The 20,270-nt window shown below is 39.9% G+C and overlaps 1 protein-coding gene across 1 annotated transcript in view; it reads right to left on the reverse strand.

Annotated features, from left to right (window-relative positions):
• Positions 1–20,270, reverse strand: part of NUP107 (nucleoporin 107) — a 264,058-nt gene that overhangs the window by 158,845 nt on the left and 84,943 nt on the right. The window contains exons 13-18 of the mRNA XM_053716825.1: positions 13,591–13,681; positions 5,435–5,511; positions 2,622–2,681; positions 2,030–2,175; positions 1,878–1,926; positions 1,722–1,791 (exon numbers count right to left, since the gene is read on the reverse strand). Coding sequence (XP_053572800.1) covers positions 1,722–1,791; positions 1,878–1,926; positions 2,030–2,175; positions 2,622–2,681; positions 5,435–5,511; positions 13,591–13,681 — 493 coding nt within the window. The remainder of the gene's footprint in view (positions 1–1,721; positions 1,792–1,877; positions 1,927–2,029; positions 2,176–2,621; positions 2,682–5,434; positions 5,512–13,590; positions 13,682–20,270) is intronic.

A 20,270-nucleotide genomic window follows, 5' to 3' on the forward strand; every position in this document is an offset into this window, starting at 1 on the left:
AGAGCTCCTCTCACATGCGACTGCATGCCATGCCTCTCAAAAACAAGTGCGCCACACCGGCGCGAAAATGAGGCTCTGCTTAAGCTTTGGGAAAGCCCCTAAGGAATAAGGTGTCTAATACAGTGCCTGCCGATATTATTATATCAAAATACCCAGATAAAATGATTCCTCAAGGCTAAATATGTGTTAATAATGAATCGATTTAGCCCAGAAACAGTCTACAGTCTTAATAAGCCCTTGTGAAGCCCTTATTTATGATCGTAATAAACATGGCTTACCGGATCCCATAGGGAAAATGACAGCTTCCAGCATTACATCGTCTTGTTAGAATGTGTCATACCTCAAGCAGCAAGAGACTGCACACTGTTCCCCCAACTGAAGTTAATTGCTCTCAACAGTCCTGTGTGGAACAGCCATGGATTTTAGTTACGGTTGCTAAAATCATTTTCCTCATACAAACAGAAATCTTCATCTCTTTTCTGTTTCTGAGTAAATAGTACATACCAGCACTATTTCAAAATAACAAACTCTTGATTGAATAATAAAAACTACAGTTAAACACTAAAAAACTCTAAGCCATCTCCGTGGAGATGTTGCCTGTACAACGGCAAAGAGAATGACTGGGGTAGGCGGAGCCTAGGAGGGATCATGTGACCAGCTTTGCTGGGCTCTTTGCCATTTCCTGTTGGGGAAGAGAATATCCCACAAGTAAGGATGACGCCGTGGACCGGACACACCTATGTTGGAGAAATATATGTCTTGAATAAAAAAAAATTGGGCAGATGTTATACAAAAAAAAGCTTTACATTCCAGCAACATCTAAATTCTTTGATCAATTCCTTGAATTATGTCATTTGTCAAGGATTTCCCCTGCGTCACAATATTAGCCAATTAAGATTCCAAATTATTGAACAAGTAGATAGGCCAAGAAGAGGTGGGGACAGAGAACGTCTTCTAAAAAATTAGACAGATGTTTTCGATATTTAAATTAGAGGCCCTCAGACCTAAAGGTATGAATAAGGATTATGATTGGAGTCTGTTTTTTTTTAATTTTTTCAAATTGTTTAATTCTGAATTAATTCTCCTACATTGCCAGTATTCATATACATTCTTTTTTCTTCTTTCTCATTTAGGATAGTCTTTTAATAATGTGCAATATTCCTCTTTTAATTGTATATCTGGGTTTTATGTTTTTAATTTGAATATGAATGTAACATTAGAATTATTCTCATGAGATCATCTAAAAAGGCTAATATAATGTTATATAATTCTGCACTATGTGCAGAATTATATAACATTATTTTTTACGTTTACTGACACTTTAACCTGTGTATTACCAAGTGTACATGACAAAGGGCCTATAGCAGGCCTGAAACGTATTTTCTATCTTTATGGACATTATGTGAAACAATAAAGGTCTTTTTTAACTTTGGAGGCTGGAGTACCCTCTCTTTTTCTATTGGATTGCAATTTGGACATGGCAGGTCCTATATTCCGTGCCCCACAGACCAAGAGACAGGTGTGCTGTTTTCCAAAAAAATTTTGAAGTTACCAGTAAACCTAGGCTACACAAAGCTGTATTTTCCCAGACCCAGTACATCATGCTCTCCTCTGATTTATCGGATTCTTACCAAATGATAAAGTTTGGGTATTTTTGGAAAGAACTTCAACTGAAAGCCGATCAGACACTTGTTTCTTTTACAGTCTTTAACAACACTCACCGTCTATATCTGTTAGAATGATGTACTTCTGTATTGTATGGTAGTGTTCTTTATTTTCCTCTAAGACCCTCTAAAATAGAAGAATGGATATTTAAAGGTTTCCATGTTTAACAGGCATTAACAAATTATTTTAAGAAAAAATAATAAAAAAATAACCTTTTTATTTGTGGCCTGTAGTTCCTCAAATACTCTCTCTAAAGTCCAGCTTAAAATAAAAAAATGAGGGGGGAGAAAAAAAAAAGTATGTTAGTAAAACTAAAGGGTAAGATTTGAATCTAGCTGTGACTTTGCTAAAATTCTCATCTTACTTTGTTTCCATGTACTCTCTGGGTAGCTCATCAATCTCACTAGCCGATATGAAGGATGCTCTGATCTCTTGCTCTACTAAGCTGTCCACCATGACTCTAAAATGGGCCCACACTGTGTCTTCCCAGGTATCACAGACAGGGAGAAGCTGCAATAAATTGATAAAGCCAGTTATACAAATACAAACAAGCCGCAACCTACACTTATAAGCAGTACAGCACTGCACAACCAGACAGTTATTGTATTGGATAACTCCATACACTTTGCTTACCCTGTATGGAGTGAGCAGTATTCCAACTGACTGGTTGTACCAAAAGAAAAATGGGGGGGGATCTTATAAAAGAAGGCAGTAGAGGTTAACTCAAACCCACTGGGCAGGGGTACTAACTAAAAGAAAAAGTATTCATAAACCATTTTTTTTCCTCAGTTGCTCTGAGCTATTTACTCAGTAACATAGAACCTAGAATAGAATGCTCAAGATAGAAACAGCAGTCTATAATTTTTCTTTTAAAGATAGTTAACAATAGTTTCAACCAACCATGTTGCCTTTTACTTACACATTAGTAAATATTAATTCTATTAATAAAATCATACCTGTTTAAGATTCCCACTAAGAGTTGCATATATTGCCCTTTCATATCTATGGAACTGCTCCTAAAATAAATCAGAGAATTCATTTTACCACAAAAGCATGATTATATAATAACATTACAGACTTATTGCAAAACTTCAAACCAAAATAGGAAAAACAAATTCACCCCCATTAATATTTTTTATTAGAGTTGTGCTATAATAACTGCACCTTTACGGAGTTCTACAACTATTCCTATAATGGCAGACACAGTAGTAAGCAAAACGCTGGAAATGTTTATTATCAAATAAATCAAAAAGTGACGTGGGCAGTGTTTAGGGCCCTTTTATCCATGCTGTGTTTTAGAACTTGTGCAACAACGATAGTATGCAAAGTTAACAACTGCCTATGGGATGGCTGACTAATCCAGAGTCATGACTTCTTAAACCTATGGCTATGAACATTTTGGTTTATTATCCATATATTTAAAAGTATAGGATCCATCAATGATGCCAAAAAAGAATGTTGAATGTATTTTTTATTTGTTAACTGTTGGTTTCAACTTAAAGGCACCAAAAAGCTGTAATGATAAGATTTGGTGGATACACTATCAAACATTATTCATTAAGAAGGAGCATCTACGGGCTTCCGGTAGGCGTGGCAAACACTAAGCACGACGCTGGAGCGTCTCGTGGAGGAACCGACAGCTAAACACTAGCCAGAGAAGATCCTGCCTAAACCGTAGACTCCTATTGTGGGGCATTATAGCTCTGCACAGGGAGCAGCTTGAAGTCAGGCGAGCGGAGGCGCCGGAAGCCCCATAGCAACCGCACAAAGGCCGGGCGGTACTGGCCCAGACACACACTGAGTCAAGACACATGAAAAGGGAAAAAAGGCGCAACACACAGGCAAGGTCGGCAAGTTAACAGTCTGCAGGCGCGACTCTGAATGGTAAACCATGAAAATCTTCATAATTCCGTTTCTTTGACCCGTGTGACGGAGCAGCCCCACACCGGATGCGAGGAATCGTGCCTGAGGTGGGGAGGATATAAACTAACGGTGAAGTGGTCCGGAGTCGAGGATTAAAAGCCAGAGACAGACACGCAAGTACCAGAGCTGCAAAATCGCAAGTATCATAAGATAAATGTAATGGTACATAAAGTTGTGTTGCTTGAGACAGAAAAGCAGTGTGTGTCAGTGGTGAAGAGAGATACCATAGACTCGGTACAGCAAATGGTTTATTGACTGAGAAAGGGTGTGTCTCACAAGACAATATTGCAAATATACAGTTTGGTTGCTTGAGGCAGAAAAGCAGTGTGTGTCTATGGTGAAGAGAGACACTATGGATTCGGTACAGCAAAAAGTTTATTGACTGTAAAAGGTCGTGTCTCATACGACAATACTGCAATCAAGGTGGATTTAAAGTGAAAGTGTGCAGTACAGAAAGAATGTTTATATATAGGCACAGCACACACTAAACTCTCTTTGTGGAACTAACGAATAGTTACGCCCTAGAGTGGGCGCAAACTCTTGCAGAGCATGAAGGTTTGGTAAAAGCCAGATAGTAGCTACACAGAAAACTGTGAACCAGCACTGCGCAACATTAAAGGTGGTAGAAAAGGGAAAAGTTAAAGCAGTAAAAGCAGGACATTACGCTTAAAAAGTGTGGACGCTACTTATGGACTCTTTTCTTTTTTCCCTTTTTGGGGACACGTTTAAAAAGTGTTTTATATATATTCACCTGTCAGTTTTTTTCTATTTCTCTCTTTTTTTTTTTTTTTTTTCCCCTTCGTTTTGTTTTCTTTTTATGGTTGTTTCTCAGGAAATGAAGTTGGTAATAATGCAATATGCTAGTCTGCAAAAAGGCCTTATGTGAATGGTTGTACAAGGGAATATTATTTACATCAGGTGGGGCGTGTAGTATAGCCAGGCAAATAAAAAACTTCACTCCCATAATAGGATAGAAGAGGATTAAAAATTGATCGTTGGCTTTTTTACAGGAAAAACAGTAGCCAAAGGCAATAAAGCCAGAAAGCAGATCTAACAATTAGAATACTTAAAAATACAGGTGAAAGAATTGTCGGAGTATCTGGGTGGAAGGCAAATAGAGGATACTGGATCAGCAACACTATCTATATAATAGAAAGTATAGAAGAGCAAAGCCCTTAAGTGGCTAAAAGTGGGTAGTACATATTTTAGATAACACATGATAAGGTTAAACATCTAAAGGAAGGGACAACCATTAAGCGCACACAAGTATTAAAGGTTCTGAGTCGCAGAGCTGTTGATTAAGAAAATGAGCACTAATTTAGTCACAATCTTAAAGGGTAGGGCCAAAGACACGCAGAAGGGGTTGGGATAATTGGGGGCACAAAGCACTTCAGCATATAGGTTAAGAGACAAAACCATTTTTCTACTCCAAGTATTATTAAGGTCAAGTGAGGTTAAGCATAGTAAAAAAAAAAAAAAGAAGGAGCATCTACTTAGAGCTAGATCACACGACTGTAGTAAACCTAGCTACTACTGTAACAGAGATCTACATTAAAAGTCTATGGTTTTAACTGGCATGTGATCTAGCTCTTACATGGGAAAGGTAAATAATTAGCAATTTTAGCATAACACTGAACATTTATTCTAATTTTATTACCTATTAAGGAATTTTTATGTATAAAATAAAGCAAATGGAATCTTGAACATGGAGGGGAAAAAATGGAATGGAAAAATCATATGGATAAAGTAAAACTAAGATACAGGAAAGAATAATCCAACATAATTATTAGGCCAGAACTGTAATGGCAGTTACGCTTTGGCATTACTGTCTATTGTTACAACTTACATCTTCAGCCATACGCCAGCAACAAGCTTTCCAAACACAACGGTACGGATTTCCTTCCACTGGCTCAAGTTCTGTGCCTGCAAAAAGTAACCATACGGACTTACATAAAATTCTGACGGGAAAAAAAAAACATAATTTATACTTACCTGATAAATTTATTTCTCTTGTAGTGTATCCAGTCCACGGATCATCCATTACTTATGGGATATTCTCCTTCCCAACAGGAAGTTGCAAGAGATCACCCATAGCAGAGTTGCTATATAGCTCCTCCCCTAACTGCCATATCCAGTCATTCGACCGAAAACATGCAGAGAAAGGAAAAACCATAGGGTGCAGTGGTGACTGTAGTTTAAATGAAAAAATTACCTGCCTTAAAAAGGACAGGGCAGGCCGTGGACTGGATACACTACAAGAGAAATAAATTTATCAGGTAAGTATAAATTATGTTTTCTCTTGTTAAGTGTATCCAGTCCACGGATCATCCATTACTTATGGGATACCAATACCAAAGCTAAAGTACACGGATGATGGGAGGGACAAGGCAGGTACTTAAACGGAAGTTACCGCTGCCTATAAAAACCCTTTCTCCCAAAAATAGCCTCCGAAGAAGCAAAGAATCAAATTTGTTAAATTTGAAAAAGTATAAAACGCAGACCAAGAATCCGTCTTGTAAATCTGTTCAACAGAAGCCTCATTTTTAAAAAAGGCCCAAGTGAAAACCATAGCTCTAGTAGAATGAGCTGTAATCCCTTCAGGAGGCTGCTGTCCAGCAGTCTCCTAAGCTAAATGAATTGTGCTTTTTTTTTTTTTTTTTTTTAAACCAAAAGACAGAGAGGTTGCTGAAGTCTTTGACCTCTCCTCTGACCAGAATAGACAACAAACAAGGTGAATGTTTGATGAAGATCTGTAGTAGCTTGTAAGTAAAATTTTAAAGGACGAACCACGTCCAAATTGTGTAATAGACGTTCCTTCTTTGAAGAAGGATAAGGGTACAAGAATGGAACAACAATTTCTTGAGTGATATTCTTGTTAGATACCACCTTAGATAAAAACCCAGGTTGGTACACAGGACCACCTTATCCGTACGGAGGACCAGATAAGGAGAATTACATTGTAACGCAGATAACTCGGAGACTCTACGAGCCGAGGAAATAGCTACCAAAAAGGAACTTTCCAAGATAAAAGTTTGAGATCTATGGAATGAAAAAGGTTCAAACGGAACTCCTTGAAGAACCTTAAGAACCAGGTTTAAGCTCCATGGCGGAGCAACAGTTTTAAACACAGGCTTGGTTCTAACCAAAGCCTGACCAAATGCCTGAACATCTAGAATACCTGCCAGACGCTTGTGCAAAAGAATAGACAGCTAGTTCCTTAAAAGGACAGATTTCTACTCTGACAACCCTTTTCTCAAAATCATCGTGGAGAAAAGATAATATCCTTGGAGTCCCGAATTTACTCCATGAGTAACCCTTGGATTCATAACAATAAGATATTTACACCATATCTATGTTAATTTTCCTAGAGACAGGATTTCATGCCTGTATTAAGGTATCAATGACTGACTCGGAGAAGTCATGCTTTGATAACATCAAGCGTTCAGTCTCCAGGCAGTCCATCTCAGATTAGTTATATTTAGATGGTTGAAAAGACCCTGAGGTAGAGGGTCCTGTCTCAGAAACAGAGACCGTGGTGGAAAGGATGACATGTCCACCAGATCTGTATACCAGGTCCTGCGTGGCCACGCAGGTGCTGCCAAAAACACCAAAGCACTCTCCTGCTTGATCCTGTGTAAACACCTCCGGAGGGAATCCCACTCCTCCAGATGAAAAGTCTGACGACTTAGAAAATCCGCCTCCCAGTTCTCAACACCTGGGATATGGATAGCTGACAGACAAGAGAGAGTCTCTGTCCAGTAAATTATTTTAAGACTGCTAACATCGCTAGGAAAACTATGTTCCCCCTTGATGGATGATGTAAGCCACAGTCGTGATATTGTCCGACTGAAAAATGATGTACCTCAGAGTTGCTAACTGAGGCCAAGTCTGAAGAGCATGGAATACCGCTCCCAGTTCCAGAATATACCTTAGAAGGAGGGTCTCCTCCTGAGTCCACTATCCCTGAGCCTTCAGGGAGTTCCAGACTGTATCCCAACCTAAAAGGCTGGCATCTGTTGTAACAATTGTCCCATCTGACCTGCGGAAAGTCATACCCTTGGACAGATGGACCCGAGATAGTCCCCAGAGAAGAGAATCTCTGGTCTCTTGGTCCAGATTTAACAGGAGAACAAATCTGTGTAATCCCCGTTCCTCTGACTGAGTCTGCATAGTTGCAGCGGTCTGAAATGAAGGCGTGCAAACGGTACTATGTCCCTTGCCGCCACCATTAAGCCAATTACATTCATATACTGAGCCACCAAAGGGCGCGGATGGAATGAAGAACACAACAGAAATTTAGAAACTTTGACAACCTGGACTCCGTCAGGTAAATTTTCATTTCTACAAAATCTATCAGAATCCCTAGGAGGGAAAACCTTGAGATTGGGGATAGAGAACTCTTCCTGTTCTTTTCCACCCATGTGATCTCAGAAATGCCAGTACTACGTCAGTATGAGACTTGGCAACTTGGATGTTTGACGCCTGTATCAGGATGTCGTCTAAATAAGGGGCCACTTCTATGCCCCGCGGCCTGAGGACCGCCAAAGCGACCCCAGAACCTCTATAAAGATTCTTGGGGCTGTAGTTAACCCTAAAGGAAAGAACTACAAAACTGGTAATGCCTGTTTAAAAAGGCAACCTGAAAAACCGATGGTAATCTTTCTGCATCGTAATGTGAGGATAAGCATCCTTCAAATCCATTGTAGCCCTCTAGTGACTCTCCTGGATCATAGTTAATATGGTACGAATAGTTTCCAACTTAAATGATGGAATTCTGAGGAATTTGTTTAAGATCTTTAAATCCAAAATAGATTTGAAGGTTCCCTCTCCTTGGGAACCACAAACAGATTTGAGTAAAAACTCTATCCCTGTTCCTCCCCTGGAACTGGATGGGTCTCGTACACAGTGTAAGAATGCCTCTTTCTTTATCTGGTTTGCAGATAATTGTGAAAGGTGAAATCTCCCCTTCTTTGGGGGAAGCTTTGAAATCCAGAAGATATCTCTGGGATATAATTTCCAATGCCCAGGGATCCTGGGCCTCTCTCTCACGTCCACGCCTGGGCGAAAGATGAAAGTCTGCCCCCTACAGGGTCCGTTACCGGATAGGGAGCCGTCCTACCTGCTGTCTTAGAGGTAGCAGCAGGCTCCTTGGCCTGCTTATCTTTGTTCCAGGTCTGGTTGTCACCAGACCGTCTTGGAGTTTCAAAAATTAGACTTTTTTGTTCCTGAGGAAGGGCATTACCTTTTCCTCCAGTGATATTAGTAATAATCTCCTTCAAACCAGGCCCGAATAGGGTCTGCCCCTTGAAAGGGAGTTAAGTAGCTTATTTATTAAAGTCACGACAGCTGACCATAATATAAGCCCTAGAGCTGTGCGCGCCAGCATAGTAAAAACAGAATTCTTAGCCGTTAGTTTAGTCAAAAGAAAACAAGGCATCAGAAAAAAAGGAATTGGCTAGCTTAAGAGCTCTAAGCTTGTCAAGTATTCATTCAATGGAGTCGCTACCTGTAAAGCCTCAACCAGAGACTCAAACCAGAACGCCGCAGCAGCAGTGACAAAAGCAATGCATGCAAGGGGCTACAGGATAAAACCTTGTTGAATAAACATTTTCTAAAAAAGCACAACTGTCCTCGACAGGGCTAGTGATACGCTTAGCTAGAGTAGAAACTCCTCTCTCCACCTTAAGGACCGTCTGCCATAAGTTCCTGTGTGGTGGCATCTGTTAGAAACAGTTTTCTAAAAATAGGAGGGGAAGAGAACGGCACACCTGGTCTATCCCATTCCTTATTAATAATTTCTGTAAACCTCTTTAGGTATTGAAAGAAACATCAGTACACACCGGCACTGTATAGTATCTATTCAGTCTACGCAATTTCTAGCACTGTAATTGTAAACCAGTCATTCAGAGCTGCTAAAACCTCCCTGAGCAACAAGTGGAGGATCTTAAGCATAAATTTTAAATATAGAAATATCGGAATCAGGTTAAATCATCTCCCCTGAATCACAAATATGACCCACTGCATATAGTGAGGCAGTAACAGACATGGTTCTTGACGCATCTGTATGCTCTGTATCTATCCCCAGAGCTATCTCGCTTTCCTTTAATTTCAGGTAGTCTGACTAATACCGCTTCCAGAGTATTATTCATAACTTTCGCCATGTCTTGTAAAATAAACGCTATAAGCGCCCTTGATGTACTAGGCGCCATTTGAGCGTGAATCCCTGGAGCGGGAGTCGAAGAGTCTGACACGTGGGGGAAGTTAGACGGCATAACTTCCCCCTCGACAGAAACCTCTGATAAAATAAACGCTATGGGCGCCCTTGAACCACTTGGCGCCATTTGAGCGTGAGTCCCTAAAGCGGGAGACAAAGGGTCTGACACGTGGGGAGAGTTAGTCGGCATAACTTCCCCCTCGACAGAATCCTCTGGTGATAATGTTTTTAAAGACAAAAAATGATCTTTATTGTTTAACATGAAATCAGTACATCTGGTACACATTCTAAAATGGGGTTCCACCATGGCTTTTAAACATAATGAACACAGAGCTTCCTCTATGTCAGACATGTTAGAACAGACTAATAATGAGACTAGTAAGCTTGGAAAACACTTTAAATCAAGTTAACAAGCAAATATAAAAAACGTTACTGTGCCTTTAAGAGAAACAAATTTTGTCAGCATTTGAAAAACATTGTAAAAAGGCAGTAAATCAAACGAAATTTTTACAGTATATGTAATAAGTTCACAGAGCATTGCACCCACTTGCAAATGGATGATTAACCCCTTAATGCAAAAAACAGATAAAAAAAACGACAGACGTTTTTTAACAGGTACAACAAAACTGCTGTGGATTACCTTCCCTATAAACGATTTTGGAAGTCTTTTTAGCCCTTTAGAGATGTCCTGTAGTATTCAAAGGACTGCTGAGGGAATCTGGATGATTCATTTTGTAAATTTAACTGTGCAAAAAAGCTCTAAATTAGATCCCTCCCACTCATATTACAACAGTGGGAAACCTCAGTTAACTGTTGCTATGCAGAAATTAAGCCAGCCATGTGGAAAAATTATGCCCCAATAAACCTTATCACCAATGTACCTCAAAAAACGATTAAACATGCCAGCAAACGTTTTTAAAACAACCTTCTTTTAAAGAGTATGTATCTCTATTAATAAGCCTGTCTTGCTTTCCCTGCATTAAGGCTTAAATTAGATTATTTCAGTATCAGCAGCATTTTCATAGTCAATTCCATTCCTTAGAAAATTACTTTACTGCACATACATTAATAAGCCTGCTAACAGTCGCTTTCACTGCATTAAGGCTTTACTTACATTAATTTGGTAACAGCAGCATTTTCTTAGTCAATTCCATTCCTTAGAAAAATATTTTACTGCACATACCTCATTTGCAGGAAAACCTGCACGCTGTCCCCCATCTGAAGTTTACCTCACTCCTCAGAATGTGTGAGAAAACAGCCAGTGGATCTTAGTTACTTCTGCTAAGATCATAGAAAAACGCAGGCAGATTCTTCTTCCAAATACTGCCTGAGAGAAAAACAGCACACTCCGGTGCCATTTAAAAATAACAAACTTTTGATTGAAGAAATAAATTAAGTATAAAACACCACTCCTCTCGCGGACCTCCTTCTATGTTGAGACTTGCAAGAGAATGACTGGGTATGGCAGTTAGGGGAGGAGCTATATAGCAACTCTGCTATGGGTGATCTCCCATGGGAAGGAGAATATCCCATAAGTAATGGATGATCCGTAGACTGGATACACTTAACAAGAGAAAGTAAGAATAGTTTCAAGATTTTTACTTAAAGGGAAGGTCAACACCAGAATTATTGTTGTTTAACAGAAAGATAATCCCTTTATTACCCATTCCCCAGTTTAGTATAACCAACACTGTTATAGAAATACACTTTTTACCTCTGTAATTATCTTGTATCTAAGCCTCTGCAAACTGCTCCCTTATTTCAGTTCTTTTGACAGACTCGCATTTTAGCCAATCAGTGCTCACTCCAGGGTAACTTCACGTGCATAAACTCAATGTTATCTATATGAAACACATGAACTAATGCCCCCTAGTGGTCAAAATGCATTCAGATTAGAGGCAGTCTTCAACGTCTAAGAAATTAGCATATGAACCTCCTAGAATTAGCTTTCTACTAATACCACCAAGAGAACAAAGCAAAATTGGTGATAAAAGTAAATAGGAAAATTGTTTTAAATTGCATGCACTATTTATATCATGAAAGTTTATTTTGGACTTGACTGTCCCTTTAAAGGGACAGTCTACACCAGAATGTTTATTGTTTAAAAAGATATTTCATCCATTTATTACCCATTCCCCAATTTTGTATAACCAACACTGTTATAGTAATACACTTTTTACCTCTGTGATTACTTGGTTTCCAAGCCTCTGCAGACTGCCCCCTTATCTTATTTGTTTTAACAGACATGCATTTTAGCCAATCAGTGCTGACTCTTAACTCCATGTTTGTCATGTAGATAACATTGTGCTCACTCCCTTGAACTAGCAGTGTCTAACTGTCAAAAGATAAGATGCAGTTCAAAGACTTAGAAATTAGCATATGAGCCTACCTAGGTTTAGCTTTCCACAAAGAATACTAAGAGAGCAAAGCAAATGTAAGTATAAAAGTAATCTGGAATGTTGTTTAAAATTGCATGCCCTATTGGAATCATTTAAATTTATATTGACTAAACTGTCTCTTTATTAATAAATCGGCTTCTTCACACTTGTTGCAGTGGCATATTCAGAACCAATGGTGTATACAACTACATGCCATATTTTATTAAGTATTCTCCTCAGACCGTTAGGACAAAAGCCTCAGATTAAAAAAGGATGATGAGCAGCTGATAATAGCATTTATCAACTAAATGAATTGTACTCGTTATCAACCGCAGAAGGGAGACAAATCTAATTGGCCCTGCTTGGATTCTAGGCCATGACACAGAGGTTTGAAATAAAACACCAGGCTCCAGGGCACATTCACTAGTAACAAATAACCCTCTTCTTCCCCTATCAGAATTATTCTTTAAACCTTGTCTATGTGTAAAAAGAATGTCTGCACCTTTTCCTTTTAAGCCATTCAACGGCAAACAACAAACCCCTCTTCAACCAAAAGGGACTTAACGAAGACTAAAGTTAACATATTAATAGCAGGATGAAAGGAACAAGAGAAACTGGGAGACCCGCATTAATCTGCAAGCACACTTGCCGAACAAGGCATGGAATGCTGGGAACAATATAAATAAAAATTTGGTGCTCACTCAAGGATGTCCCAAGTTATGCCTCTTAAACTCCTCACCATCAAGTCCTGGGAACCATAATACAAACATTCTGTACATACAGTTTTCTGCACACACAAACCGTTAAAACCCAACATCATCTAATCTACATTCAGAACAGACTCTTCAGACTTAGTTGAAGACAACACTTTGTTTCTAATTATTCATTTCTGTTTCCACATATTTGGATTAACAGTAACAGTACCTATTAGTCCTGAATGCATGTAGAAATTATATCAAATTTCATGCATGCATTATTCAGGAATACAATTATGTTGTTAAACTGTTCGCTCTGCTCAAACCACCTCCACGTTCGGGAACAGAACTCCCCTTCCTCAGATCAGAGGGAGTTCTGTTCCCCAAAACGTTACCACAATAAAACACTAAATGTGACAAATTCTAGAGAGAGCGGATTTTTGTCTTTATTATTTCTGAACACTTTCCTTACACCCTGGCGGTTGCTACTTTACCTATTTAACTAATAATATATATATATATATATATATATATATATATATATATATATATATATATATATATATATATATATATATATATATATATATATATACATACACACACACATATACATGTATACATACACACAGAAATAGGTGACCACATTCACTGGATTTTACAGCAGGCAAAAATTATTGTATAGGTGACATTTTAGGGTATAGAAATTATTCACCTCCATTTATATTAGGATCATGATACAATTTCCATCCTTCCAGAGTTGCAGCTCTCCAGGCTTGTCCACATCGTTTACACAAACGTTGTGCCTAATTGGTAAAAATTTAAATGATATAAAAACACAGTGCTAATGCAAAATAAAAGAAAACATGGTCTTTCAATAAAGGTTCTTTGCTATTTAACATTTCCCTAAGCTTTTCAAAAGATATACAACAAGGTCTTTAAAAGGTTACTCCTACTCAGTACTTTCTCTATATAAGTAACCCACAAAACAACTATGCTGCCTGAGCTACAAGTCAGTTTTCAAGGTATAGTTGTTTCTATATGAGTTCTAAAATATAACAAATTAACAAAAAGAAAAAATTATAAACTGCCTTGACTGTGTTTTCAATCTGGTACTTTTAACATATGAATGAGGTACTCTACTATCTGGAGTTTGTTAGACACAGGATAAATGTATATAGATAAATGTATACATACAAAGCAGTGTCAACATAACTTACAAACTTGATATAAAAAGTAATTACAGTATAGTTGAGCAACTGTGCTGGTTCACAAAAAGAAAATGTATGCTTACCTGATAAATGTATTTCTTTTTTGACACAATGAGTCCACGGATCATCATAATTACTAATGGGATATTCACCTCCTGGTCAGCAGGAGGAGGCAAAGAGCACCACAGCAAAGCTGATAAATAGCTCCTCCCTTCCCTCCCACTCCAGTCATTCGACCGAAGTTAGGTAGAGAAAGGAAAACTAGATTTCGATGAAAGAAGGCCCTTGACCCCGAAGTTCCTTCCTCAACAGAAGTCACCAAGGTGGCAGAGATGACATGTCCACCAGAGCTGCATACCAATTCCTGCGAGGCCAAGCCGGAGCAATAAAATCACTGACGCCCTCTTCAGTTTGATTCGAGTAATGACCCGAAGACGAAGCGCAAACAGAGGGAAAGGAATGCCAGACTGAAGGTCCCCGTATCCCAGGCACTAACCGACCCCATTTGAGAATCAGGTTGGAGGCTAATTGAAGCCAGGCCAGAAGAGCATTGGAAATCGCTCTCAGTTCCAGAATGTTTATAGGAAGAACAGACTGAGTCCAAACTCCCTGAATCTTTAGGAAACCCCAGACAGCTCCCCACCCTAGAAAAGCTGGCGTCTGTTGTCACAATCACCTAGGATGGTCTGCGGAAACAGGTTCCCTGGGAGAGAAGATCCAAAGACAACCACCATCGAAGTGAGTCTCTCGTCTCCTGCTCACGTGGAGGAGACAAGTCTACTTAATCTCTGTTCCATTACCTGAGTATGCATAATTGCAAGATCTGAGGTAGAACCGAACAAGAGTGGATGATGTCCATTGCCGCCACCATGAGCCCGATTACCTCCATGCACAGGGCCACTGCCGGCCGAGGAGTGGACTGAAAGGTTAGACAAGTATCAATAATCATTGATATCCTGACTTCTGTCAGAAAAATCATTCATAGAATCTATTATGGTTCCCAAGAAGTCATTCTTGTAATTGGGACTAAAGAACTCTTAATCAAATTTACCTTCCATTAAACATAGACATATTTATATATGTATGTAATGGGTACTTGTAAAGTGCAGTTAATCACCCGTAAGGGTCTCAAGACGCTGCTCATTTTATCAACCTGGGAAGGATGAAAGGCTGAGTGGACCGTGCCGGGGATCGAACCTAAAACCCTTGGGTTGCTACAGAGCTCAGCCACAGTGCCTTAGCATGCTGAGCTATCTGTCCTCAGGAAGGATACACCATGTCGGTAGGGATCAAGCTTGTTGAAAAGAAGGAATCCGAACTCTACCTGCCCGGACTATAAAATCATCCAGATAAGGTGAATAGAGACCCCAGAACCTTTGTAAACATTCTGAGAGCCGTGGTCAGACCGAAAGGAAGAGCCACGAACTGGAAGTGCTTGTCTAGAAAGGCAAACCTTAAAAACTTGTGATGATCCCTGTGGATAGGAACCTGAGAAACTCTTGAGGTCTAAAATTGGTCTGAAGGTTCCCTCCTTTTTGGGAACCACGAACATATAATGATCACCAAACCAAACTTGATTGAGAAGGAGAACCTGCCCCCTTACGGGTCGGGTGCACGCCCCTCATGATGTGTCAGCAACAAGTTTCTGAGACTGATTTCCCCTTATTCTAAATTCAATAGGGTCTCCAAGCTTAGTAGTAGGAATAAAATAATTTCCCTTTTCCTACAATACATTAAGGGAGCCAACGTGAAAGCCCTTCTCCTATTCCTGGGAGAGGGGAGTCTGTCCATAGAAACAGACAACGCAACAAGTCAGTACGACGCCGCACTGGAAACAGTCACACTAACCGTAGGTTGACAATGTAAACCCTCTAACTATTAATCATAGGGTCCGTCATCTGCATAGAGTCCCGAAGGAACTACTATCCTTAGAGTTAAAAATCTCTAGACCAACGAGAGGATTCTATTTTCCCCTAGGTATCTTCCTTCTAAGTATAGGGGAAGAAAAAAAGGGGAAGAACCCTATAACCCTATCTGTTACAGGAATACTTCCACCATAACGGGTCTATCATAATATTAGACAAACCTACAGGTGTCGGAGCCACCCAGAGTAGCTAAAACGTCCTCAAGAAGCTCCTGATCAGATAAAGGCATCTAGCTCATCCTAGACTGAGAATGCCTAGTCCGGTATTACCGAAATATCTTCCTCTTAACAGCAGGGTAGAAAACATTCAAAATAACCATCACTAAGTCAATCATTCTGAAAGAAGAAGACCTACTACACATTTTTTTTTTTTTTTAAACAGCGTGGGAAAAAATAGACAATGTATTAAAGACAGGGCAACTCCATCTGGGCTATACATTTTTTGATAACACCTTAGGAGAAATTTGTTGTATATTCACCCATTGTCACAATGCTCCTAAGCAGTATGTGCCTAGAAGGTGTGTGGAACAAGTCTACCCATCGGATTGGTAGAACCACATTGGAATCCAAACCAAAAGCAAGAGACCTCTAGAAAAGTCTCCTGGACCACCTTTAATCATAAAAGATGATTTACACAAATAAAACAGCTGGATTCTTTAGCGAAAACTAACACATAAAAAACGTTACTGTCTCTTTAAATTTTAAAAGGTAACTTTTTATTTCTGCGCACAGAGGTAAACTAAATAGCCTGCAAACATTGCAGAATTATATTAACAACGTCACTTCTTTGTTCACAAACATTGCTTATGACTTTAAGGAAGCAATGACTAGTGCAGCAATTCCAGATGGAAATTGCAAGGAACCGCAGGGCACTGCATTTGAGATAGAAAATGTAATGTATACCTCTAATCAATCTGCCTCACATATGGCAGAAATTGCAAAGAACCGCAGGGCAGTGCATTTGAGATGGACAATGTAAAGTATACCTGCTACACATATGGCAGAACATTTAAAAAGGACTTAGCCAGCTGTCTCTTTAAATGATAAAAAAAGGAAATTTATGCTTACCTGATAAATTAATTTCTTTTACGATATACCGAGTCCACGGGTTTCATCCTTTACTTGTGGGATATATTCCTCCTGCTAACAGGAAGTGGCAAAGAGCACCACAGCAGAGCTGCTATATAGCTCCTCCCCTAACTCCTCCCGCAGTCATTCGACCGAAGGTATAGGAAGAGAAAGGGAAAGAACTAACAAGGTGCAGAGGTGACTGAAGTTTATAAAAAAAGAAATCCTGTCCCGAAATGACAGGGTGGGCCGTGGACTCGGTATATTGTAAAATAAATTAATTTATCAGGTAAGCATAAATTTCCTTTTCTTTTACAAGATATACCGAGTCCATGGGTGTCATCCTTTACTTGTGGGATACCAATACCAAAGCTTTAGGACACGGACGAAAGGGAGGGACAAGACAGGAACCTAAACGGAAGGCACCACTGCTTGAAGCACCTTTCTCCCAAAAATAGCCTCAGAAGAAGCAAAAGTATAAAATTTGGAAAATTTGGAAAAAGTGTGAAGGGAGGACCAAGTCGCAGCCTTACAAATCTGTTCAACAGAAGCATTGTTCTTAAAAGTCCAAGTGGAAGCCACAGCTCTAGTGGAATGAGCCGTAATCCTTTCAGGGGGCTGCTGTCCTGCAGTCTCATATGCCAAGCGGATGATGCTTCTCAGCCAAAAAGAGAGAGAGGTAGCCGTAGCTTTTTGACCCCTATGCTTCCCAGAATAAATAACAAAAAGGGAAGATGTTTGACGGAAATCCTTGGTCGATTGTAAATAAAATTTTAAAGAGCGAACCACATCCAAATTATGTAACAAACGTTCCTTCTTAGAGAAGGATTAGGACACAAGGAAGGAACCACAATTTCCTGATTAATATTCTTATTTGAAACAACCTTAGGAAGGAATCCAGGTTTAGTACGCAAAACCACCTTATCAGAATGGAATATAAGATAAGGGGAATCACATTACAACGCAGAAAGCTCAGAAACTCTTCGAGACGAAGAAATAGCTACTAAAAACAAAACTTTCCAAGATAACAGTTTAATATCTATGGAATGCATGGGTTCCAACGGATCCCCTTGAAGAACATTAAGAACTAAATTCAAACTCCATGGCCGAGCAATTGGTTTGAACACAGGCTTGATTCTGAGTAAAGCCTGACAAAATGCCTGAACATCTGGGACATCTGCCAGACGCTTGTGAAGCTAAATTGACAAAGCAGAAATTTGTCCCTTCAAGGAACTAGCTGATAATCCCTTCTCCAATCCTTCTTGGAGAAGACAAAATCCTAGGAATCCTAATCTTACTCCATGAGTAACCCTTGGATTCGCACCAAGAAAGATATTTACGCCATATCTTATGGTAAATTTTTCTAGCGACCGGCTTGCAAGCCTGAATCAAGGTATCAGTGAGCGGCTCAGAGAAACCCTGCTTAGATAAAATCAAGCGTTCAATCTCCAAGCAGTCAGCTGCAGAGAAGTGAGATTTGGATGCTGGAAAGGACCTTGAACGAGAAGGTCCTTTCTCAATGGCAGTCTCCACGGTGGCAGAGACGACATATCCACTAGATCTGCATACCAGGTCCTGCGTGGCCACGCAGGCGCTATTAAAATTACTGAAGCCCTCTCCTTTTGATTCTGGAAATCACACAAGGAAGGAGAGGAAACGGTGAAAACACATAAGCCAGGTTGAACGACCAAGGTACTGCTAGAGCATCTATCAGTACAGCCTGGGGATCCCTTGACCTGGACCCGTAGCGTGGAAGTTTGGCATTCTGTCGAGATGCCATCAGATCAAATTCTGGTGTGCCCCATTGATGAGTCAAGGCTGCAAACACCTCTGGATGGAGTTCCCACTCCCCCGTATGAAAAGTCTGATGACTTAGAAAATCCGCTTCCCAGTTTTCTACTCCTGGGATATAGATCCCAGACAGATGGCAAGAGTGAGCCTCCGCCCACCGAATTATCTTTGATACTTCTATCATCGCTAGAGAAGTCCTTGCTCCCCCAAGATGATTGATATATGCCACAGTCGTGATATTGTCCGACTGGAATCTCATGAATTTGGCCAAAGCCAACTGAGGCCACGCTAGTAGCGCGTTGAATATCGCTCTCAGTTCCTGAATATTGATTGGCAATTGAGACTCTGCTTGCGTCCACACACCCTGAGCCTTCAGGGAATTCCAGACTGCACCCCAGCCCAGAAGACTGGCGTCCGTCGTTACTATTACCCAAGATGGCCTGCGGAAGCACATCCCTTGGGACAGATTGTCCTGCAACAACCACCACCGAAGAGAGTCTCTGGTCTCTTGGTCCAGATTTATCTGAGGAGATAAATTTGCATAATCCCCATTCCACTGACTGAGCATGCACAGTTGAAGTGGTCTGAGATGAAAGCGAGCAAACAGGATGATATCCATTGCTGCTACCATTAGTCCAATGACTTCCATACACTGAGCCACTGATGGCCGATGAATGGACTGCAGAGCCCAGCAAGTATTTAGAATCTTTGATTTTCTGACTTCTGTCAGAAATATTTTCATGTCTACCGAGTCTATCAAAGTTCCCAGGAATGGGACTCTTGTCTGTGGAACTAGTGAACTCTTTCCTACATTCACTTTCCAACCGTGAGTTCTCAGAATTGACAACACGATGTCCGTGTGAGATTTGGACAGATGATAGGTTGACGCCTGGATCAAGATATCGTCCAGATAGGGCGCCACCGCTATTTCGTAACATTAGGTGTTTCCTAGGCTGCCCCCGTGTCTAAAACCACATAGCCCTTAAGTATCCCATGTTATCTTGAATGGGATAATAATACACAGGTTACTACAGTACCACCCTTTTTATATAAGGAATACTGCTTACCCTTTCCCCACATGGGAAATAAGTCAGCCAAATTCTGATATATCAGGTCTCCTCAGAATGTAAATGACTGCACATACCTTGATACTGTTTGCAGCAAGAAAACGTTCCCCCATACTGAAGATTTCTCCTGTACTTCCTCAGTAAAACTTGAGAGAACGAACATGGATCTTAGTTACTACTGCTAAGATCATCAGACTCAAGGCATGATTCTTCTTCTATGTCATGCCAGAGTAAAAACAGTACTCACCGGTACCATTTAAAATAAAAAATTCTTGATTGAAGAAAAACTAAACTATCTTTTTATCACCACATAAGCTTTACCCTTCCTATTGCT

Source organism: Bombina bombina, chromosome 6 (assembly GCF_027579735.1).
Source record: "Bombina bombina isolate aBomBom1 chromosome 6, aBomBom1.pri, whole genome shotgun sequence".
Taxonomy (NCBI): domain Eukaryota; kingdom Metazoa; phylum Chordata; class Amphibia; order Anura; family Bombinatoridae; genus Bombina; species Bombina bombina.